This window comes from Pongo abelii, chromosome 11 (genome assembly GCF_028885655.2).
Source record: "Pongo abelii isolate AG06213 chromosome 11, NHGRI_mPonAbe1-v2.0_pri, whole genome shotgun sequence".
Lineage (NCBI taxonomy): Eukaryota > Metazoa > Chordata > Mammalia > Primates > Hominidae > Pongo > Pongo abelii.
This window is the reverse complement of record NC_071996.2, coordinates 127,366,069-127,391,089: the sequence shown is the minus strand read 5'-3', so window position 1 is coordinate 127,391,089 and position 25,021 is coordinate 127,366,069. Positions and strand designations below refer to the sequence as shown.

The window sequence follows — 25,021 nt, the reverse complement described above, 5'->3', positions numbered from 1 at the left end:
ATTTTGGTCGTTTGTCATTTTCCTGCATGGGTACAGGATTTCCTCATCGCCCTGCGCGTGTTCCGATGAAAGAGGGCCCCAGAGATGTGGTGTGGAATGATTTCCTTCGGGGAGCAGAAGGCAGAATTGCCATGCCCAAGCCCGAGCCTGCTGTGTACTCCCGGTGTGCGTGGCGCCCCTCTCCATGCCGCCCCTCTCCATGCCGCTCCTCCATGAGCCTCTTCCCACTCACAGCCACCGCCTTCCTCTCGGCCCAGACGATCAACCACCAAGTGCACATAATTTGTTCTTACCAAGAAAAGCAGTTAACAGTTCTGTTTTCTTTCTATGTCATTTAGTAATGAACATTTTTTTTTCTTTTTTTTTTTTTTGAGATGGAGTCTCGCTCTGTAGCCCAGGCTGGAGTGCAGTGGCGCAATCTTGGCTCACTGTAAGCTCTGCCTCCCAGGTTCACGCCATTCTTCTGCCTCAAGCTCCTGAGTAGCTGGGACTACAGGTGGCCGCCACCATGCCCAGCTAAATGTTTTTTGTATTTTTAGTAGAGACAGGGTTTCACCGTGTTAGCCAGGTTGGTCTCGATCTCCTGACCTCGTGATCCGTCTGCCTTGGTCTCCCAATGTGCTGGGATTATAGGCGTGAGCCACCACGCCTGGCCGAACATTTTCATATTATTGAAATGATTTGAAATCCTGACTCCTAGGTACTGCATAACTTACCTTATATCATCATACTTTATGCGACTATATATAGTATGTATATGTATATGGTGTGCATATGTGATATGCTATATATGTATCTGTATATAATATATATGTTATATACTATATACGTATGTGTATATATATGTATATATTTGTCCAGTTTGTCCAGTTAATTTTATAAGGTCAGTTAGGAAATAGTGTTAAACGAATTTTAAAAATTAAGTTCTCATGGAACACAAAATATAAAATTACTAAAAACTACTCTATTTTTTCTTTTCTTTTCTCCACAGAACCATCCGGGTATGGCTGAAAAGAGACAGTGGTCAATACTGGCCCAGCATTTACCACACAATGGCCTGTAAGTAGCTGAACTGTTCCATTTGAGAGAAATGTCTCTAATGTTTTTGATGATTTAAATTTCAAAATGTCGGCTGGGCACGGTGGCTCACACCTGTAATCCCAGCACTTTGAGAGGCCAAGGCGGGTAGATCACCTGAGGTCAGGAGTTTGAGACCAGCCTGACCAACATGGTGAAAGCCTGTCTCTACTAAAAATACAAAATTAGCTGGGCATGGTGGTGTGCACCTGTAATCCCAGCTACTTGGGAGGCTGAGGCAGGAGAATCACTTACATCTGGAGTTGGAGTTTGCAGTGAGTTGAGGTTGCTCCACTGCACTCCAGTCTGGGCGACAGAGCAAGACTCCATCTCAAAAAAATAAAAATAAATAAGTTTCAAAATATCTGATTAAATATTGCTGCTAGATTTCAAAATGAGTTTCTTAGTTGCCTAATACCTCTGACAGGCCGTAATAAACTGCAGGAAAAGTCCTTTTCTTTTGCAAAGGAAGTTGAGTCTATGGCTTAACTGAAGCAGACTTGAACAAAACTGAAAAAAAAAATAGGAAAATGAACATGTTTTCCTCGGTTTTTCTTTGTCTTAATTTGGCCAACTTATATTAGTAGTAACTTTGTCCTTTATAGTAGCTGATATCGACACTAAAAAAGGACTGTGCCCTCCATAGCGTCATGACTACCTTTGCCCAACCTTTTCACCAACCTCTGGACCTATCGAGACACATGGTCCAAGGTACAACACATTCTAAATAGAGAATTTTCTCAGCAGTCAGGTATGTTCTGTAAATAAATCTGGACAGTGAATCTTCTGCTTTGAGGCTTTAAAGCAGCCCTGGAGTCGGGCTTGGTGGCTCATGCCCGTAATCCCAGCACTTTGGGAGGCCTAGGCAGGCGGATCACCTGAGGTCGAGAGTTCGAGGCCAGCCTGGCCAACATGATGAAACCCCATCTCTACTAAAAATACAAAATTAGCCGGGCATGGTGGCACATGCCTGTAATCCCAGCCACTCAAGAGGCTGAGGCAGGAGAATCACTTCAATCCGGGAAGCGGAGGTTGTGGTGAGCTGAAATCACACGACTGCACTCCAGCCTGGGCAACAAGAGCGAAACTCCATCTCAAAAAAAAAAGCAGCCTTGGGATATACCGACATAAGATGACACATAAACTTTAGCCCTTCATGTGAATCTAAGCAGCGTCACCGTCCTTGTCTCCCACTTCCTTTCTTCAACCTTTCTTGAAAAGAAAGCCCTGTAGAGAATGCCTGGATGTCACCAAAGTTCAAATGGGGAGTCAACTCCGTTATGCCAAGTAGCCAGACAGGAGGCCTCCGTAGCTGCTAATTTCCTTGAGGTTTGGTCTTTAATGAGTGATTTTCTTCAGTTAAGGGTTTTAATACACAGAGGACCCCCCCCCCCAACGCAAGAAAAGAAAAAAGGCTTTAGTGCATGCTTGATGGTTTGTTACTGAAGATCATTATCAAGTTTTCCAAAGAGCTCTTGACAGTGGTTGCAGATGCTGCTGATGCTGTCCACTGCTTTCTTAAGAGGTATTCCAGGGCTGTGGAGTTTGTTATAAAAACAGAGCAGCCAGTTATTCAGCAAACTGCATCACATCTGCTTTAGTCATCATTTCAGGCACCTCTCTCCTCTGGTAGCACTTTCTCCTTTATACATATATTTCATTGTGCATGCAGCATTTAGATTCTGTAATAATTTTCACAAAAAGTTAGTAGTTTATTAGGATTTTTTATTTTTCTGCCTTCTACCAACAGCCTGGGCAGGCTGGCCAGCTTCTCTGTCTTGGTAGTCATTCAGTGAAATTGAGAGAGATCTTTTGGAACCCTGGTGTAAAGATAACTATTATGAAAGGAAGAGTAAAGCCTTATAATACATAGGACATTTGAAGACTTCTTGAAAACCTGATCATAATTTATTGTGCCAAGCAGTGGCATCTCTTCTGTTACCCACGTCTGCATGTACTGTGGATGCGTAACCTTGGTTCTCACACTAAATTCTCACCTTGAGATATGAAGTAACCAATGTCTTAGTGAAGGTGCTTATGGAGCCTGTCTGATAAATTTACTTTGGAAATTTTGGCAGCAGGGCAGAGGTAGGTGGGACATCCTGGGTCTCTGAGCTCAGCTGTTACCCAACCCGCCCCAGTCTCCCAAAATGACTTCTGTTAGGCTAACTCCTTACTTTCCAGTGGCCCAGAGATAGATCTGAGAGCTGGAAGGAGCAACAGCCTGAGGAACGCATATCAGTGCTGGGAAATGTTTTGTCATCATTGGGGAAAATTTTGTTAATATTATGGCTCTTATGCTTCCCACTCTTCCCTTCCTCCGTCATTAGCATTTTGGTCATAGCTTAATCTCCCTGAGTCCTTAACCTTGAAGTTCTTGCTCATTAGAATAGAGACAGAGACTAGAGGGATTTTGTCCCATATTTAGTTGAGTTACTCCTTGACTTGCATTACCCCCAAATAGTACAACTTTGTAATGAATTTTTCTCCCAGGACACCAAAACCTTAGCAGTAGAAATGTGTGAGCTCTCTTGGCTGTTAGATCTCGGGCAAGTGGCAGTGGATCTCTCTGTCTTCAGCCCTTTCTAACTTGGCTTAACTGTCCCCTCCTGAAGGAGCTTCTAGCTCAGGAAGGAGGAACTTGAAAGAACAGACACAGCTTCGCAGTGGGTAGTCGACACCTGCATGTTTGTATCTGCACATGTTCAGTGTGTTACTTCTAGATGCTTCTTTATTGCTTCTATTTGGACCTGTATCTGCTGATAAAACTGCAGGTACACCACAAGAAGAAAACAGAGTGAACGAATTGTGAGAAATAACTGCATGTCTGTTTTAGAATGACTTTTTATTTAAAAATTAAATTTAGGATACAAAAAGAAGGTTGTCATGTTAGTTCTAAAAGCTATCTGCAGATTATCCAATTTAGGATGTCTTAGTGGTTGTATCCACCAATGTAAACTTTTTCCTGCGACTTGACAGAGTGATCAATAAGCCAAGCCTTAGTATATTGCCATATGCAGTCCAATTATGTTCTATAACATTACCTCACATAAAAAAATAACTTTCAGAATCTGCTTTAGCTGAAGAAAAATGGTAACTCTTGGCTTCTATCTTTACTGTGTACTTCATACCTTTTTTTGGTAATATAATTTTATGAAGCCATCACAACAGCTATGCAAGGCAGATAATATTTTTACCATTTTGTGAATAAGCAAGCTGAGGTTAGAAGGGTTAAGTTGATTGCTTGTCACTGGAATTCCAATCCATGCTCATCTATGACTCCAAACCTATGCTTCTCACCACAGTGATGGGTAGGTCCACAAACTTTTTATGCAAAGGGCCAGACAGTAAACATTTGGACTATGTGGGCCAATCTCTGTGGCACTTACTCAATTCTGCCTTCCTAGCATGCAAGCAGTCATAAACAAGACATAAATGTTGCATGTGAGCAATCATAAGTTATACATAAATGTGGCACGCAAGCAATCATAAATGAAAGGGTTTATGTTCCAAAGGAAAAAAAAAACTATTTATTAACAAAATATGCAGTCAGCTGAATTTGGCCTTCTGGTGTGATCCAAAGTTTTCAACATTTGATTTCAGACTGCAGTGATGGCTTTTTAAAAGTTCATTGACTTGGCAGGGCACGGTGGCTCATGCCTGTATTCCCAGCACTTTGGGAAGCCAAGGCAGGCTGATCATTTGAGGTCAAGAGTTCAAGACTGGTCTGGGCAACATGGTGAAACCCTGTCTATACTAAAAATACAAGAATTAGCCTGGTGTGGTGGTGGGTGCCTGTAATCCTAGCTACTCAGGAGACTGAGACAGGAGAATCGCTTGAACCCAGGTGGTGGAGGTTGCAGTGAGCTGAGATTGCGCCACTGCACTCCAGCATGGGTGACAGCAAGATACCATCTCAAAAAAAAAAAAAAAAAGCTAACTGATTTGAAAGATGATTCCTATTTTGCTTTATATCCAACTCCTCCCCTTCTACATTAAATTTATATTGCTTATCTCAATTAGAAACCTCCTTTCTAGGGAGAGAGCCAGGATATTACTATATAATGCAAAACAAAGGAAGCCTTTTTTTTTTTTTTTTGAAATGTTATAGTTGTCTAGCTTCATAAAATTACCCAGCACTTTGTAATTTTTACACAAAAGAGGGATTTTACATATTTATGTTGTTTGTTATAGGGTTGGGCATTAAAAAAATTGAAAAGAAGCTTAAAACTAATGCATTTAGTGCCAGCTAGAAAGCAAGCAAAAATGATGACAGTGAATCTCTGAACGCATCAAAGCGTGATTTGATTTGTCAAAGATAAGTGTATGCATGGTTTATTAAAGAACAGTTTGATTGTATAAAGATATGTATATATATCTTTGTGGTCATAATACTTAAACTTGATTGTTCTTTTAATCTCAAACATCACTATGTCGCATAAGGGTATACAGGCTCATAGTCAATTCTGATTGTTTTGTGCGCAATTTCAGTATGTACCTTTCAGAGCCAACTACATAGTTCTTGGATGCAACTGAAACAGTCTGTATGGTCTGATCATGCAGTTAGCTATGTTTTTGCTTTGGGATACAATCCAGTATTATAGTTTACTTCCTTCCTTTGGCGAGGATATCAGCCAACTAGAGAGAGAGAACTTTAAACTATATTCAAATGGTGACTTCATTTAAAAGACGTTTTTTCTTTTATCTTTTTTTTTTTGAGATGGAGTTTCATTATGCTGCCCAGGCTGATCTCAACTCCTGGCCTCAAGCAATCCTCCTGCCTTGGCCACCCAAAGTGCTGAGATTACAGGCATGAGCCACCCTACCCACCCGTCTTTTACGAGAAGTTTTATTCCAAAGTAAATTCAAATTTGTTTGTTTTGTTTTGTTTTTCCCTAGCATGCGTTTCCTTGTTTTGGTTCTTCCATTGCTAACTAAAATTCCTTAGGCTGAAACAAACCCAAATTTTTTTTTCCAAATGTTCTAATTTATAAATCACTTTAATTCTAATTTTTGGTAAAAAGAGGCAATTTAGAATTTCTCCTTTCTGAAACTCATTCTCTAGCCTGTGATTTCTGGAAGAGGGTAGGGTAGAACATGGAAGGAGTGTTTACATGAGGAGAGGCAGCTGTTCTCCCAGTCACATAAGACTGCTATGGACAAGGAAACCTGTCTGCACCTCACAACTCACATATGCCATATATCTGCACCTCACATATGCTCACTTATGCCATAGAATGGGAATTCTGGTGCTGGGAACCCATCTTTGCACAGCTACTTTTTGACATTTGATGGGAAGGGTGGCAGGGGCGGGATGACCTCCTGAACTTTTGGGCAGCAGGTCACACACTGCAAGCACTGGTCCCCAAGGCATGCCAGACTATAGGTAGGACTTTCAGTCAGATGAAACTTCATGCTTGCTCGCTTCACCCAGCATTATAGAAATAACTGAGAAGATTTGTGAAATCGAGGTTTTAAACTAAGACAACAGAAAGAACCTTAATAACATGTTCAATTTACGTAATTTGTATAAAACATTTTTACCCTCTTTCTGTGAACCTAAATTGTACAGTTCTTAATCATGTAGTTCTTAATCAATCACTTTGAAGAACGACTTAAAGCGCTTAGCTTTGCTGGTAATGTGGTCTTTGTCTTTCTGGCAGCTCCTTGCTCTGCTATGGCTTACCATCATGACAGCAGACGGATATTTGTGGGCCAGGATAATGGAGCCGTAATGGTAGGTAGCTTTTAGAATGTGTTTATTATATTCTTTATATTATGTTCTTTATATTGACCTCCCATGTCCCATATTGGCTAGTTAACTTTGGATTAACAATGGATGCTCGATTGTTTGGCATGAAAAATGTTTAATTTAGGCCAAGCACGGTGGCTCACATCTGTAATCCCAGCACTTTAGAAGACCGAGGTGGGTGGATCGCTTGAGCCTGGGAGTTTGAGACCAGCCTGGGTGACATAGTGAGACCTCATCTCTACGAAAAATCAAAAAAATTAGTTGGTAGTGGTGCATGCCTGTGGTCCCAGCTGCTTAGGAGACTGAGGTGGGAGGGTGGCTTGAGCCCAGGATGTCAAGGCTGCTGTTAGCCGAGATTGCACCACTGCACTTTCACCTGGGCAACAGAGGGAAACCATGTCTCAAAAAAAAAAAAAAAAAGTTTAATTCAGTATAGATATTAGGTCAAAAATGGATTAAATTAAATTATTGCTTAATTTTAAACTAGTTCCTTGGAGCTCGGAATGCTGTCATAATTGATAGCTGGGTGCTCGGGCTGACCCACAGATCATAGCCTTCATAGAGGGAATATGTCACCTATAGCAGCCCCCATCCCTCAGCCGTGATGGTGGAGAGCCTCTGTCACTGTGTGTGTGTGTGTGTGTGTGTGTGTGTGTGTGTGTGTGTGTGTGTGTGTGTGTGTGTGTGTGTGTGTGTGTGTGTGTGTGTGTGTGTGTGTGTGTGTGTGTGTGTGTGTGTGTGTGTGTGTGTGTGTGTGTGTCCATTCAGCCAGCAACTCACAGAACTCTTTAAGGCAGTACTTCTCAAGCTATCTTTGGCAAAGGACCTGATATTTAAGTTTCTAGTCTATTATAGACTAGCATTTTTGTGGGTGAAATTGTATGCATATATTTATTTTTTCTTAATTGAAATATAACCTAATTACATTTACCATTTTAAGTATATAATTCTGTGGTCTTGTAGTATATTCATAAGATTGTGCAACCATTACCATTCTCTAACTCCAGAATATTTTCATCACCCCTGCCTGCAAAAAAATCCCATACCCATTAGCAGTCACTCTCCATTGCCCCTTCCCCCAGCTCCTGGAAATCACTAATTTACTGAATCCAAGGATTTGCCTATTTTAGACACTTTATATAAATAGACCCATACAATATGTGTGGCCTTTTATGTCTGCCTTTCACTTAGCATAACGTTTTCAAGGTTCATGCATGTTTGAATTAATTCTTTTTACAGTGGAATAGTATTCTACACTGCACTTGGTTGATCCCTTTATTAGTTGATAGACATTTGGGTTGTTTTCACTTTTTGGCTATTATCAGTAACGTTGCTATGAAAATTCATGTACATGTTTTTGTATGAACATATTTTTTCTATTCTCTTGGGTATGTATACCTAGGAGTGGAATTGCTGGGTCATACGGTGACTATATTGAACTTTTAAGCAACTGCCAAACTGCTTTCCATAGTGGCTGCACCATTTACATTCCCACCAGCAACACACAAGGGTTCCGGCTCTCCAAATCCTTGCTAACACTTGTTATTTTCTGCTTGTTTTGTTTTGCTTTGTTTTTGTTATGGTCATCCTGGGGGGTGTGAAATGGTACCAGATTGTGGTTTTGATTCGCGTTTTCCTAATGACTAGTGATGTTGAGGATCTTCTTAGGTACTTGTTGGTCATTTATATCTTCTTTGGAGAAATATCTATTTAAGTCCTTTGCCCATTTTTAATAGAGTATTTTTTAACTGTTGAGTTGTAAGAGTTTTTTTCTGTATGTTAGATACTAGACCCTTATCAGATATATGATCTGCAAATATCTTCTCCTAAGAGCTGCCTTTTCACTTTTTTTTTTTAAGTTTGGTGAAGTCCAATTTATTTTTTATTTTATTTTATTTTATTTTTGGCTACTTAAGCTTTAGATACCATATCTAAGAAACCATTGCCTAATCCAAGGTCATTTACATTTATAAAGATAAGTATAAACCAAGATTTACACCTGTATTTTCTTCTGAGAGTTTTATAGTTTAGCTTTACATTTAGATCTTTGATTTATTGTAAGTTGATTCTTATAGTGGTATCAGGGAGGGGTTCCACATTTATTCTTTTGTATGTGGACATCCAGTTATCCCAGCACCAATTGCTTAAAAGACTATTTTTTTTCCCATTTAATTTTCTTGGCATCTTTGTCACAGAGCCAGCCAGGTAGAGAGCCAGGGAAGAGTTTCCAGAAGTTGATGTTACAGTGGCTTGATGGTGAGGGGTGATAGGGAGGGCACCCTAGGGCGATTGGAGAATTGGGCAGAGGCCAGGTCATACGAGGTCTTGTAGGTCTGGGTAAAGCTTTAAATTTTATTGTAATTGCAGTGAGAAGCTGTTAAAGTGTTTTCAGCAGATGAATAGCATGATATAATTTACATTTTTCGAAGATCCCCCTAGCTGCTGGGTGGAGAACGGATTGAGGCACGGCCAGAGTGGCGGTGGGAGAATCAGATTGTTTTAGCGGCGAAAGGACGGTGGCCATGAAGGACAAGTGGATGGACCTGAGATAAGTCTTAGAGACATCTGAGATAAGTTGACTGTGTAGAGGAGAGGAAGAGAAGTCGAGTGACAGCCAGGTTTTTGGCTTGAGCAGCTGGGTAGGAAGTAGTATTGTTCGCTGGGAAGGGTAAGGCTGGGCGGGGGAGGCAGTTGGAGGGAGAGGGGACAGTGAGAGCCAGCCTAGTTTAAGATACCAGTGAGCTTCCAACTGGCCATGTGAAGTTGGCACAGGATAAACAAAATGGGAGTCCCGGAGAGGTCTGGGCAGAGGGCATCATCATCAGGTCATTTTTCAAGCCACAAGAATGACTGTGAGTAGCTGGAGAGGGAATGAAAGAAGTCAGGGCCCAGACCTGCGGCCTAGATAATGACAGTGTTTTGGAGTGAGGTCAAAGGGGAGGCCAGCCAGGGAGGAGGGGAAATGATGATCCTTGAGTGTGACTTTAAGGGGCCCAGACCACCTTATGTAAGCTGAATTTCCTGACCTTGCATAGTCACGCCAATCGTTGAGGGAACTTACTAAAATACAGATTCCCCGGCTCTATGCCAGACCCAGAGCTTCGGAATCACTAGGGAGGGGCCTGGGGATCTGTATAATAAGTAGCAAGTCCTGTAGGTGAACCCTAGGATCAAGTGCTTTAGGGAAACTACACGGTTTCACTAAAACCACTGAGGAGCAGGAGCAGGTTTCTGGTTTTTGTGAGCTCAGAAATGTGTAGCAGGCTTTGAAGGGACAAGGCTGAAAGTGCAGGTGCCAGTTAGGAGGCTGCCTCTGGACCCCAGTGTGAAATCATGAAACACCAGGGTGGTGATGGAGAAGAGGCTGTGGCCTCAAGAACTGTCTGGGAAGCAGGGCTGGGTGTGTGAATAAAGGTGCGTGTTGAAATAGGGAGCAGCTTTAAGATGACTTTCAGGTTTCTAGCCAGGAGTTAGCTGTCTTCAGAGACAGAAAAGATGCTGATCTTTTTTGGGGAAAGGTGATGAGTTCAGTTTTGAGAACTGACCTTGGGTGTGTGTGCCTGAACCTCAGGGTTTGGTCTGGGCAGGGGTTGGCAGTTCCCTGAACATAGACGTCAGTGGAAACTACAACGGTGGCTGCCGTGAACTAGAGAGAGCGGGTAGATTGAGAAAAGCAGAGGGCCAAGGTCACATTCCTAGGGAAATGTCAATATTTAAAGAAAAGCCAGAGGACTGGGAGCCTAAAGGAGAGACAGGAAGAATGGGCAAAGTGGGAGGAGAGCCAGCCAGGACAGTGCAGCCACAGAAGCCGGAGGGCAGTGAGTTTCAGGGACGAGGTGAGTAAAGGTGTCGAGGGCAGGAGGGAGAGGATGAAATTGGGCCTGGCTAGTGCCCTTGGGATGGCACTTAGAAGGCAGCTGCTGGTAACAAGAAGAGCCTTTCCACGCAGTGGGGTAGTCCTGGTGAGCCATGGACTGAAGTGTGACTGGGAGATGAGGGAGCCAGAGAGCCTGAGGGTAACCAGAGTGGTCTGGTCATTAGAGAAGCTTTTGGCTGAGAAGGGGTCAAGGAAAGTAGAAGTACAGTTATGAGAGTTTCATTGTTGTTTTTATTTATTTGTTTGTTTATTTATTTATTATTTTTTTTTAATGAAAGAAGCAGCCTTGGACCAGGTGTGGTGGCTCATGCCAATAATCTCAGCACTTTGGGAGTCTGAGGCAGGAGGATTGAGCCCAGGAGTTGGAGACCAGCCTGGGCAATATAGTGAGATCTCATCTCTACAAAAAATAAAAAAATTAGCTTAGTGTGGTGGCATACCCATATAGCCCCACTACTCAGGAGGCTGAGGTGGGAGGATCACTTGAGCCTGGGAAGTGGAGGTTACAGTGAGCAGAGATTGCACCCACTCCAGCCTGGATGGCAGAACAAGACCCTGTCTCAAAAGAAGAAGAAAAAAAAAAAAAAAAAGCAGCAGCAGCCTTGATGTAAGGGCTGAGAAGAAAGATCCAGTGGAAGGGACAGGCTCCCTGCCCATGCAATTCACACAGCAGCAGGCAGCAGGTGAGGGTGCTGGAAATGCATGACACAGTAGTGAATGCCAAAGCTCTCCGTTTTAGCTTCAGAAAATTTTATAGGAATATCATGATGTGCATACACACATATAATGAGAAGCCATTAAGTACAAGCTTCATATAGTGCAGTGGTGCAGTGTTGGTGCATTTATCTCCCTAGGGACCCTTCTTGTGGCCTTCAGTTCAAGGGGAGACTGTCATTATAGGATGGCACATAAGAACTGTTACAGTTGTTCAATGGAAAGGGGCAATGCAAATCCAATTTAGCATTAGTTAGCAGTTGATCAATTGCTCTTCCACTGAATACAGATTAATATATACAGTGCTGATACATTTTTTCTACTTTGCAAAAACAAGATGGAAAACAAGAAATCTGTATTCTGTGCTTTTTTCCCCCTCACTCTGGTTTGTCAGCAATTCATAATATCCATGTCAATTTAGCATTGATCAATAATAGTATTCTTGGCTGGGCACGGTGGCTCATGCCTGTAATCCCAGTACTTTGGGAGGCCAAGGCGGGTGGATCACTTGAGGCCATGAGTTCAAGACCAGGCTGGCCAACATGGTGAAACCTCGTCTGTACTAAAAATACAAAAAAATTAGCCGGGTGTGGTGGCACGCACCTTTAGTCCCAGTTACTCAGGACTCTGAGGCACAAGAATCGCTTGAACCCAGGAGGCAGAGGTTACAGTGAGCTGAATTGCATCACTGTACTCCAGCCTGGGTGACAGAGTGAGACTCTGTCTCAAAATAATATAATAATAATAATAGTAGTAGTAGTAATTAGTGATTTTTCTTTAGAGTTTTATCTTTATAGTTTTATGTTGAGGTTGATTTTTTTTGCAATAAAACACATGTACTTTAAATTTCTTTTCCAAGTTATAAAGTATTACATCTATAGAAAGTTTGGGGCCAGGTGCAGTGGCTCACACCTGTAATCCCAGCACTTTGGGAGGCTAAGGTGGGTGGATCACCTGAGGTCAGGAGTTCGAGACCATCCTAGCCAAAATGGTGAAACCCCATCTCTATTAAAAATACAAATATTAGCTGGGTGTGGTGGTGCACTTCTGTAATCCCAGCTACTCGGGAGGCTGAGGCAGGAGAATCGCTTGAACCCGGGAGGCAGAGGTTGCAGTGAGCCGAGGAAGCAACAAGAGCGACACTCTGTCTCTAAATAAATAAATAAATAAAATTTGGAAAATACGGGAGCATAAAAAGACAAAAATCACCTACAATCTCAAAATTTCTCTTTTGTTGTTGTTGTGTTTGTATATTAAATAGGTGTACTTTCCCCCACTAAATTGCTGAGCTACCCAGTGCCCTGTTTTTACTGTAGCTGAGAGCTCTGTTAGGGAGGGGTGTTTGCAGTTTTGCTTTAATATGCAGTGTCTTGAGGGATTTTTTGTGTCACTAAGAGAATAAAGTTTTGTAGTAGGAGGGAGAAGGAACACGGAGTGCTGATTTGGGCAGGAAGAAGTGGATGCAAATCCCATGCTGATCAGCAGCACTTACTTTATTCAATTTGGTCTGTTCTCCCAAAGCAATGGTTGGCCTGAGGACAGGTCTGGTGAAAGAAGCAATTCATATCATTCCTAAATAACTCGTCTAAAGTCCCAGGTCTTGTGATAATCATTTTTAGATTTTACTTCATTTTAGAAAGTTACGTTTCTGTTGTTTTTTAAAACCATAACTCTTTTTTAATTTTTAATTTTGTGCATTTGCTTTTAGGAATTTCATGTTTCTGAAGATTTTAATAAAATGAACTTTATCAAGACCTACCCAGGTAATTATAATACACATTATCTTGCGTACACATACATGTAGACATACACAAAACTAGAACATCATCTCTTATGATGAAAATTAGATTTTCACATTTTTTTAGTTTTGTTACCCTCACTATGCAAGAGACTGTTGTCTTTTAGTGATATTTCAGCTTTTTCTTGCTCATTAACATTTAAAATTTTGTATATCAGTCACATGTATCAGATTTAATTAACCATTCTTTTATTATTGGATATGTGTACTGCTTCCATTTTTTTGATAACGCACACTACTCTTCATACATGTATGTGTGTGTATATAACTGAGTGTGTACAATTTTTTGATATGTGTATACACGTGTGTGTGTGTATTCTTGAATAAGTGTATACACATACGTGTCTGTGGGTATTCTCGACTGTTATTCTGACTCTAATCCTATAATTCATTGTTTCTGTTTTGTTTTGTTTTTAAATAGAAACGAGGTCTCAGTATGTAGCCCAGGCTGATCTCGAACTCCTGACCTTAAGTGACCCTCCCACCTCAGTCTCCCAAAGTGCTAGAATTCAAGTGTGAGCCACCACACCTGGCCAAATTCTATAATTCTGATTATTTAAGGCAAATCCCTAGGTGCTCAGTGAGGAATTTTTTTTTTTTTTTAAAGACAAATTCCTACAAAGTGGAATAACAGGGTCAGACATTAAAAAGTTTTTTAAATGCCCTAGATTTATTTTGCAAACTGCTTCACAGCAATAGTGTAAGTTTTTACAGTCTGCGAGTGGTGGCTGAGAATACCTGCTCATGAAGTCTTCACAACATTGCTGCCTTATAATTTCTTTTTCCTGTTTAATAGTCAAGAAGGTTCTCAATTTGAAAATGATTTAAGCTTTATTTAATGTTGACCATTTCTCATCTTTTCTGAATGTCCATTTATGATTTTGCGCATATTCCCAGGGAGCTGGAGTGTTTTCTAACTGAATTGTAAGCACTTTTCACTACAAAGCTATCAATACTTTGTGGCATCTGTGACATATACCTTTTTTTCAGTTTTTACTTTATTTTGTAAATTTCAATATTTTAAAACTTAACAAAAGCAAGATCCCAATGACAACTTCAGATTGAAGTTGCAAAACTAAAGCATTTTGATTAAGTTGTGGATTCCCATCAGAGCAATTAGCTGATTCCCAGAAACTTCACCAGAAGACATAACATTTAGCCTCATTTTATTCACTCTATATTTCTAAAATTTTATACTTAATGCTTGTGGATAAAGGTAAAAATTAGAGTGTAGATGTTTTACATATGTGTTGTTCATCTTGGTGAAATGTGGTCTAATAATAGTATACTTTAATAAGAAGGCCAAATTGCTTTTCCCTACATATTGTTTCATCTGTTCCAAATTTAAAATAGGAGAAAAGCATCCAGGCACGGTGACTCAACCCTGTAATCCCAGCACTTTGGGAGGCTGAGGCAGGTGCATCACTTGAGGTCAGGAGTTTGAGGCCAGCCTGGCCAACATGGTGAAAACCCGTCTCTACTAAAAATAACAAAAATTAGCTGGGCGTGGTAACACATGCCTGTAGTCCCGGCTACTCAGGAGGCTGAGGCAGGAGAATCGCTTGAACCCGGGAGGCGGAGGTTGCAGGGAACCGAGATCGCACCACTGCGCTCCTGCCTGGGCAGCAGAGCGAGACTCCGTCTCAAAAATAAATCAATAAATAAAATAGGAGAAAAGTGATATAACAATGACCATACATTTGCCCTCAGAGTATGTTGGTCAGGGAAACTGTTTTGTAACAATGAATGATAACACTTTCCAATCTTGCACTGAGTAATGTAGTAGCATTATGGTGTTATTATAACACCAGAAGCAACTTTGAATTCTCAGCTATCATGTGCAGGTTTATCTTTAAAATAATCAAGAATCCATAAATTCCTTTATGAGGTATATACCTATGAGTTTGGAGACCTTTAAGTGCCTGGCTTGGAGACCCTTAAATGCCTGGTCAATATTTTTGTCAAAAGGCAAATTCCTTAATAAATTATTTCATCTGGCCAGTTGTGGTAGCTCCCACCTGTAATCCTGGCACTTTGAGAAGCCAAGGAGTTTGAGACCAGCCTGGGCAACATAGAGAGACTGTACTGCTATAAAAAATTAGCCAGCCATGGTGGCACACACTGTAGTCCCAGCTACTTGGGAGGCCGAGGTGAGAGGATCACTTGAGCCCAGGAGTTAGAGATTACAGTGAGCCATCATCAGACTGTTGTACTCCAGCCTGGGCAACAGAGTGAGACCCTGTCCCTTTTTTTTTTTTTTTTTTTAAAAAAAAAAAAAGAACGTGTGTGTGTTTGTGTGTGTTTGTGTATGTGTGTGTGTATTTTTCATCTGTCATTAAGGATCACATTATTTCATATTCACATCTCATGTTATTATCTATATTTTGGTTGTCAGGTTTTTTTTTTTTTTTTTTTTTTGAGAAAGAGTCTGCTCTGTTGCCCACACTGGAGTGCAGTGGCACGATCTTGGCTCGCTGCAACCTCTACCTCCTGGCTTCAGTCGATTCTCCTGCCTCAGCCTCCCTAGTAGCTGGGATTACAGGTGCGAGCCACCACGGCCAGCTGATTTTTTGTATTTTTAGTAGAGAAGAGGTTTCACCATGTTGGCCAGGCTGGTCTTGAACTCCTGGCCTCAAGTGATCCTCCCGCCTCGGCCTCCCAAAATGCTGGGATTACAGGCATGAGCCACCACGCCCCACTGGTTGTCAAAGTTCTTTATGGCCTATAAGGCAGCATAGGTTTCTTTTGCAGTGGTTCTTGGACCTTTATATTTCATTGACTAATAACATTTTAGAAAACGTTTGGAGGACTAATATAGGGATTGCTGTATTTTTTATTTTGCCAAGTGAGAGTTTAAAAACTAAAAATGAAGCAAAATAAGCATGACTGTATCTCACCATACTTTCATAAAAGAAAGGATATCTGAAAAAAAACCAAACAGTAGAAAGGATATAATCTTAGAAATAGGATGACTCTTCCTAGGAAAAAATAGTTGACTATTCACTACAGCATCTTTACCACAAACTAGTTTAAACCCTATGACTGTTTGGCCCGAGTTTAACAACTACAGGTTTAGTGGAAAAAGTGTTTTGAGTCAGACAGACCAAATTAATCTATTACTTATTAGACTTTGGGCATATATTAGTATTTATATTCAATTTATATTTATAAATATTTAATAAATAGTTAATATTTGCTTCTCGGTTTTCTTACCTGAAAATCAGTATAATAATACACACCCTGTAAGTATGTATTCAAATTAAATATCATTAAAGCAGAAAAAGCATTAGACTCCACATCAGATGCTGAGACAGATCTTTCGAGATATGGCCTACTCAAATTTAACATTATTTTCAGTTTTAAATTTTTATTTTTTAATTAGAGACAGGGTCTTGCTGTCTTACCCAGGCTGGAGTGCAGTGGTGCAATCATAACTCAATGTAACCTCCAACTCCTTGGCTCAAGAGATCCTCCCACCTCAGCCTGCTGAGTAGCTAGGACTACAGGCAAGTGCCACCATGCCCAGCTGGTTTTAGAAAAATTTTTGTAAAGGCAGGGTGTTGCTTTGTTGCCCAGGCTGGTCTCCAACTCCTGGCCTCAAACAATCCTCCTGCCTCGGCCTCCCAAAGTGCTGGGATTATAGGTGTGAGCCACTGTGCCCAGCTGAATTTAAGATTAATAGCTATCGTGGCATCATTTAAGCCTCAGAATCCTTCATGAGTATTTAATTGTTCAATGTAACCTTTTAGCAGTGGATGAATCTGACCTTCATGTAGACTTTTGGGGAGAGTCCCTCAGTTCTTCCTAAGCCGTCTGTACAGCTGAGAGCAAGGTCAGCAGTTTCTCTGTCTGGCCTTTGACTTCATTCATCAGACTGGATGCTTATTAAACATCTACTACATGCAAAGTTCTGTACCAGATGAAGTAGAAGGCAGGTTATACCGCCCCGGTGTGGCTTATGATAGACCTGGAAATATTTCCGGAGTTAGGTAACAGACAGAATACCTTCCTCATTCTCAGCTGTTATTTTGGAATAGAGAACTTTACAAAAGCTTTGTCTTTATGAATAATAAAATGTTACACACTGATAAAAAGTATTCCAGAAACAAAACACATGACACCATTTTTTAATTTTAGAAAACTGCCATTGCTCTTATTTAGAATGCCAGTGTTTTCTGAAGGTTCAAAACACTGAAGTTACAGATGATTAAAACATCGCACTGTTACAACTGCTGCCTTCCACATGGTTCTTGTTCATACAGTTTTCTACAGCAAAGTAAAAATGTTCTCTTGAACATAGCAAAAAAAAAAAAAAAAAAATCTATTCTCTAATCTATTATTTGATTTCTCCTTGGGCATTACTCTTTAATGATTCCTAGCTTCTGGTGGCCACGCCTGTGGGGAGCAGAGGGCAGGGCCTTGGAGAGAGCCTGTGCTAGTGAGTTTGTTGAGCTGGGGTGGGTTGTGTGAAATATACTCACAGAGGACAGGCATTTCCAGTACACTCTTGTACACAGCTGTGTCCTGGCTGAGCAGATTGAGAGGTTGAGCCTCAGTTCGTCCCTGTAGAGTGCTGTTTCTGGAGATGACATCTCTTCACCTTTCTGTTCCTGCAGCTCATCAGAACCGGGTGTCTGCGATTATCTTCAGCTTGGCCACAGAGTGGGTGATCAGTACCGGCCACGACAAGTGTGTGAGCTGGATGTGCACGCGGAGCGGGAACATGCTCGGGAGGCACTTCTTCACGTCCTGGGCTTCGTGTCTGCAGTATCCTTCAGAGCCATGGACCTCTCCTTCCCCTGGCCTCTGATTCTCAGTGTTTGGTTCTGAATCTCATCCCAAATTGCTAACTGAGATCTAAAGACTGAATGAAACCTATTTAAGTTTGTGCAAAAGTAATTGCATTTTTTTTTTTTTTTACCATGGAAAGTAATTGCAAAAATTGCAATTACTTTTGCACCAACCTAATACATATTTCACTGAAAATCCAAGAACTTCCGTAAGTTTGCTGTAAATTGGGTTTATTAAAAATAATAATGAAATGAATTGTTCTGTGCTGGGAGGTGCTATAGGTTTTTAATTCAAAATTGTGGAAAACCCAAGCCCATTAATGCAAACTCTTCCTCTCATGTCTTTGTGTTTTTAATGGAAAGACTTTTTATTGTGCGAAGAAAGGAAAAAAGGAACTTGTCTTCTAGTAATTGGTTATTTGCAGACTCCGTAAGTATATATACTGAATATTAAGGGTTTATAGCCCTGGAGTTTGTTCCTAAATGGGCTACAAGGAGTTTTACACAAAACTTTTGCTTAATGCTTTTTTTTGTGTGGAGAGGACCCATAATCCTTATAATACTCTCAAAGATGGCTCAGGATCCCCCAAAATGCCAAAAATCACGGCCTAAAAAATTCCTGCTACTACATGGAATTTGCTTCATGTAGAGCTCGCCCTTACCTAAGGATACCTCTGCTTGCTGTGTATCTTAGTGATGGCAAGATCAAGGTTATCAACAACAGGCAGACACCCCGCAGTAGTTTCTCTCTCAGAGTTGAATGTCTGGCATAGTAAAATTCTCTCCATTGAAAGCCTTTCTTTAAAATGTTTGCTACAAATCAATGCACAGCATGAGATATTTAAAATAGTATCATATACTTTAGGATCAAACAAGCAAAAAATACTCTGATATAGTATGCGCTACATAAGTGTTTTTGTTACGTGCTAAGCCTCTCAAAATGGATTTGTAGAAAGTGACACAGAATCACAGTCATGCCCTAGTTTACGGTGCTCTTTTTGACCCATGTTTTGGAAGACTGATAGTTATCCTATTTTAAATAGCTTTCCTATTATAAATAGTAGTTAACCTGTCGTGTATAAATTTGTGGTTTTCCACAAATATCTATGACCACAAATTGAGAAAGTAATGAGTTGTGACCAATAGTTAATATATTTTCTAAATTTAAATGTATTACCACCACAGATAACTGTGTTTTGGATTATTAAACTATCCACAGTAATTTAATGTGAAACATCCTCTTCATTTATAGCTAAATTCTCTAGGCCAAAAGAAACATGGATTCATGTCTTGTATTTACTGTCAGATTTACATTATTTTCGGAGATATTTCATAAATAACCATTACGTTTCAGAGCTTTCTTGCTGTTTTCAGTAATTAGCAATTTCTTTTTCTTTTCTTTCTGTTTTTTTCTTCTTTTTTTTTTCTTTTTTTGAGAAAGAGTCTTGCTCTGTCACCCAGGCTGGAGTGGTACAGTGGCACCATCTCAGCTCAATGCAACCTCAGCCTCCTTGGTTCAAGCTGTTCTCTTGCCTCAGCCTCGCGAGTAACTGGGATTACAGGCGTGTGCCACCACGCCCAGCTAATTTTTTGTGTTTTTAGTAGAGACGGGGTTTCACCATGTTGGCCAGGTTAGTCTTGAACTCCTGACCTCAAGTGATCTGCCCACCTCAGCCTCCCAAAGTGCTGAGATTACAGGCATGAGCCACTGCATCCAGCCCAGTAGTTATCAGTTTTACTCTTTGACACTTATTGTACTTGATTATATCTACTTGTTTTCGTGTGTGTCTGCCCTATCAGCTCTTTTTTTATTGCCAGTTCCTGGGATCTTGCTTGATATAGTTACAGGCACTCAGTGAGTTCCTGTTGAATGAATGAATATAAACTTTCTCAGTAATAACAGCTGTTTTAATTTTTACCTTCAATATTTACATATTGCCTGCTTTTCAGTTGGGTGTTTCCTTTCTTGCTATAGTTTACGTGTATGCTTATTCTCTTTAAAATGCATGCTTTCTAACTTTGACTAATACTGGTATCTCTCTTATGAGAGGATTTTCAGGTGATTTCTGTTCTACATCCTTGACTGCTTCTCCTCAGATATGACTTTGACACTCAGTATGCTTTCGTTGGTGATTATTCTGGGCAGATCACCCTGCTGAAGCTTGAACAGAACACGTGTTCAGTCATCACAACCCTCAAAGGACATGAAGGTAGGCTATATTATCACCCAAGAGGTTTTTTTTGCCTAACTTGGATATCCAAATTCAGTTCTCTACTACGTGGATTCATGAATGCTCTGTTTCTCATGATCTGTCAGATTTCATTTTGATTGGCCAGATACGGGATTTAGAGTGAAAACTAAGTGAAGGTGGGGTGATGGGTTCATTTCATATTGTCGAAATCCCTTCTAAGTTGCTAGTGTGGATAATACTTTCTACGTTCCTTACCTTTTTAAATTAAGTTATGGCTGGCACATTGGTTCATACCTGTAATCCCAGCACTTTGGGGGCCGAATTAGGTGCACCACTTAAGGCCAGGAGTTTGAGACCAGCCTGGCCAACACAGCAAAACCGCCTCTCTACTAAGAATACAGAAATTAGCCAGGCATGGTGGCGCATACCTGTAATCCCACCCCTAGCTACTTGGAAGGCTGAGGCAGGAGAATCACTTGAACCTGGGGGGCAGAGGTTGCAGTGAGCCAAGATTACAGCACTACACTCCTGCCTGGGTGACAGAGTGAGACTCTGTCTCAAAAAAAAATAGAAATAAAAATAAAATAAGTTATTGTGCTGAGAAGACCTTTAAAATTACTTCTAACTGGTAAAAACCTTTTTGGAAGAATTGTTGTTATTACTTGAAAAAAAATTGTCAGTTTCTAAGCCCCTGAGCAAGACCTGATAAATACAATTAGAAGAAATGTGTGGGCTGGTTCAGCCTCTGCTTGGGAAACATACCTTGCGTAGGGACTGAGGGAAAAGAATTACTGGGTGGAATTTCATTTCTATAGTGCAGTGGGTTGGTGAAGCTCTGTGGAGGGGTTTTTAAAGTCTGTTGATTGTATTGAGTGACTCGCCACATACACATGTGTAATAAAGAGGTTTCATTAGATGCTGTATTGGGCCATTCTTGCATTGCAGTAAAGAAATATCTAAGACTGGGTAATTTATAAAGAAAAGAGGCTTAATTGGTTCATGGATCTACAGGCTGTACAGGAAGCATGGCACCAGCATGCTTCTGGTGAGGGCCTCAGGAAGCTTACAGTCATAGCAGAAGGTGAGGTGTGAACAGGCACATCACATGACAAAAGCAGGAGTGGGGGTGTGGGGATGCCACACACTTTTAAACAACCATATCTCAAGGGAGCTCATTTACTAACTCAAGGAGAGCACCAAGGGGATGGCACTAAACCATTCGTGAGAAATCCACCCCCGTGAGCCAACTACCAAGCCCCACCTGCAACATTGGGGATTACAGTTTAACATGAAATTTAGAGGCTGGGCCCGATGGCTTACACCTGTAATCCCAGCACTTTGGGAGGCTGAGTTGGGCAGATCACTTGAGGTCAGGAGTTTGAGACCAGCCTGGCAACATGGCAAAACCCCATCTCTACTAAAAATACAAAAAACATTAGCTGGGCGTGTTGGCGGGCGCCTGTAGTCCCAGCTACTCGGGAAGGCTGAGGCAGAAGAATCTCTTGAACCCGGGAGGCAGAGGTTGCAGTGAGCCAAGATCATGCCATTGCACTCCAACCTGGGTGACAGAGGGAGACTCCGTCTAAAAAAAAATATATATATATATATATCTCAACGAAATTTAGAGGGGACACATGTCTAAACTATGTCAGATGCTAAGCTGTGATGGATTGCAGTTTTCATACAGATCACAAGATCACATTCTGATATGTGTCACAAAGTACAAGCTTTGAGGCCATCTGGTTTATGGAGAACTGGGGAGTTGCTGAAAGAATTAATGATGGACTTATTTATGACCATAGTAAGCGTTTTAGTTGTAACAAGTTATAATAAATGTACACTATGCTTTCTATGTAATCTATTTAGGTGAAATGGAGTATATCAAATCAAGGACCCTGTAGGGGAAAAGAAGAAAAGAGAACAGCAAGTTAAAATAGCTTTGGGCAGGAAAGCAGAGGCCCGTGAAGAAACCACTTTCTGTTTATGACTAATTCTCTCATGACCCCAGGCTTGTCGGTTTTTTCAGGGTTGCTGAAGGCAGAATGGGTTCTGGTAACTACCAGAATGGGTACTGGTTTTCATGCTGAAAGACCGTATTTATCTGCTCTTAAGCCGCTAACTGAAATGGATGGCACATAGATTACATAGGGTCGAAAGTCATGTGAAACTAACCCCTGAAGCCTTTGCAGAATATTTCTTTGTTTCTACTTTTGTTCTGTTTTTGGAAAGTGTATGTGATAAAGTAGTTTCTGTTTGTTTTTGAATATGGCATCATTAATTTTCTATATACCTACCAAAATTATTATTATTAGCTTGTGTGGCTGGTTCAGTTTTACTAAGTTGATTAATGTTTTTTCTAGACAAACAGCAGTCAATGAACAAGGAAAGGATCTACTGAAAGATATACCTGTAGAAAGAAAGATTTCCCCAAGGGTTTCAAATTTGATAAGTTAGCCAATATAAAGTATGAAATGTGAAGTTCAGATTTTTCAGTTAAATTATTTGGCATAATTATGTAGTGTACAACAGACTTTTTTTCTGTGGTACTTAATGTAGTTTTCTTAAACATAGACATCTTGGCGTAAAACACCTGCCAGGTCCCAGAGACCCAGAATAATCTAGATTTTTTATCTTGTGTAGGTTGGACACAGTAAACTTTACTGGTTTTTCTCACTAAATATTAGTAGCAATTTTTTTCTTCAGTAACTTTTTCTGAACATTTTGTATGTAAGCTACTTTGTAATTTTCGGCACAGAACAAGGAAAAACTTCTTTAAAAATCTTTGTATTACAAGCAGTTTTTGTTTTGTTTTTTTTGTATTACAAGCAGTTTTTGTTGTTGGTGGTGGTGGTGGTGTTTTTTTTTTGTTTTTTTTGTTTTTTTGTTTTGAGACAGTCTCACTCTGTTGCCCAGGCTAGAGTGCAGTGGCGCTATCTTGGCTCACTGCAACTTCCACCTCCTGGGTTCAAGCAATTCTCCTACCTTAGCCTCCCGAGTAGCTGGGGTTACAGGCGCCTGTCACCATGCCTGGCTAACTTTTTTTTTTTGGAGAGGTGGGGTTTCACCATGTTGGCCAGGCCTAGTCTTGAACTCCTGGCCTCAAGTGATTCGCCCTCCTTGGCCTCCCAAAGTGCTGGGATTACAAGTGTGAGTCACCATGCCCGGCCCCAAGTAGTTTGGTGCACAGTTGAAAATTCTAATCTTATGACTGTGGATAATGGTGCTGTGTCTTCTGTATGACTCATGATAGCATGGTTGAATGACCCGTTGTACACCATGAAGGTACCTTTTTGCTTAAAGACTCAGCTGTTCCTAGTTTGGTCTTCAGCTGTCAAATGTGTACATCCTGATGTAGAGTTATATTTTACCTCTCCCCTGCCTCTCTCTCTCTCTCTCTCTCACAAATCCCTAGGTAGTGTCGCCTGCCTCTGGTGGGACCCTATTCAGCGGTTACTCTTCTCAGGAGCATCTGACAACAGCATCATCATGTGGGACATCGGAGGAAGAAAAGGCCGGACGCTCTTACTTCAGGGCCATCAGTGCGTGACCACTTGTGGGGGTGGGGAAAGAATCTGAGTTAGTGGGGAGCTAGTGAAAGGCATTAATAGTCTGATACCACTTTCTGCAAACCCCACATTCTAAGATGGTAATTATCATTGATAGGGCTCAGTTCACTTTTAACTGCTTTCTGTCAGCCCCGAGTGTCTGATGTTTAGTAGCAAAAAACAAAACAAAACAAAAAAACGAGTACAGGGCTTTCTTCCTCCTTAGTCCAAAGAGCACTTCCCACTTTCTTTCAAGGAGTCACCCTGTTGAAGTGTCTGATTAAGGCAGGCATAGGACAGAGATTCAGGTGAGGACTTTGACCATGAAAGGTTTCATGTAACATGATACTAAGCTATTGTTGAGCTGGGAGCCTAACTTGTTTTTTGTTCTTTGTTTTTTTATTCTAAAAGATACTAAATTAAGAAATGTTGTCTAGTATGACAGTGGAATTCACCTGAGTGATACCATTGTATATTTAGTATCTTGCCCTCTAGCCCTGAAAGAAAAAGAAATACATCTTCCCCCTGCTTTCTTTTCTTTCCTTTTTGGCTAGGCTGCAGCTGTTACTATAATCATAGTCAAGCTGAAAATTAGCTGAGGAAACATATTATACACAAGTATAACAGGCCAAGAGCTTGTTTCCTTGGGCATCCTAAGGGGTAGTATGACAGGCATGCAGGAGGGACAGAGGTCTTCACCCCATCTGTGTGTGTGTTTGTGTGTGCACACTAGTGATCTTTGTGGTGTTTGACTCCTTGTTCATATGAATTATGTCCAGTAGGGGAGTTATACCTCCTTTGTTCTTGTTTCTGAACAAGTAGGTAAATCTTATGCATCTGAAAGGGAAATCATGGTGATTGGTCCCGAAAACCATAGCCCTCATCAAATCTCTGGCCTACAATTCTTAATGACTGATTTGAAAGTAGTCGTATATTTTATAGAAAGTATCATTCTGTGTTATGAGTTATAAAATGCCAAGTAAAGTTTATACTAGAATTCATTTTACCATGCTAAATAGTCAGTGGTAAAATACCACTTGCTGATTTTAATGAGGAGAGCGATTTGAGCCTAAATGAAGACAGTTCCTGTGTTTTTCTGCGTGGAGACAAGTGACTGTTGTGTGTGCTGTTTGCAGTGACAAGGTGCAGTCGCTGTGCTACCTTCAGTTCACCAGGCAGCTCGTCTCCTGTTCCTCGGACGGCGGAATTGCGGTGTGGAACATGGATGTTAGCAGAGAAGAGGTAAGAGACAAGGGCAAGTCCAGGCTGATCGGGG

The 25,021-nt window shown here is 40.9% G+C and overlaps 1 protein-coding gene across 4 annotated transcripts in view; it reads left to right on the top strand.

Moving 5' to 3' along the window:
• The window catches only part of WDFY1 (WD repeat and FYVE domain containing 1), a 70,258-nt gene that overhangs the window by 26,355 nt on the left and 18,882 nt on the right, over nt 1-25,021 (top strand). For all 4 annotated transcript variants that reach the window (XM_054549904.2, XM_054549903.2, XM_024243206.3 and 1 more), the window contains exons 2-8: nt 992-1,059; nt 6,741-6,814; nt 13,129-13,183; nt 17,835-17,985; nt 20,106-20,218; nt 23,613-23,739; nt 24,882-24,987. In XM_054549904.2, the coding sequence (XP_054405879.1) occupies nt 992-1,059; nt 6,741-6,814; nt 13,129-13,183; nt 17,835-17,985; nt 20,106-20,218; nt 23,613-23,739; nt 24,882-24,987 (694 nt within the window). The remainder of the gene's footprint in view (nt 1-991; nt 1,060-6,740; nt 6,815-13,128; nt 13,184-17,834; nt 17,986-20,105; nt 20,219-23,612; nt 23,740-24,881; nt 24,988-25,021) is intronic.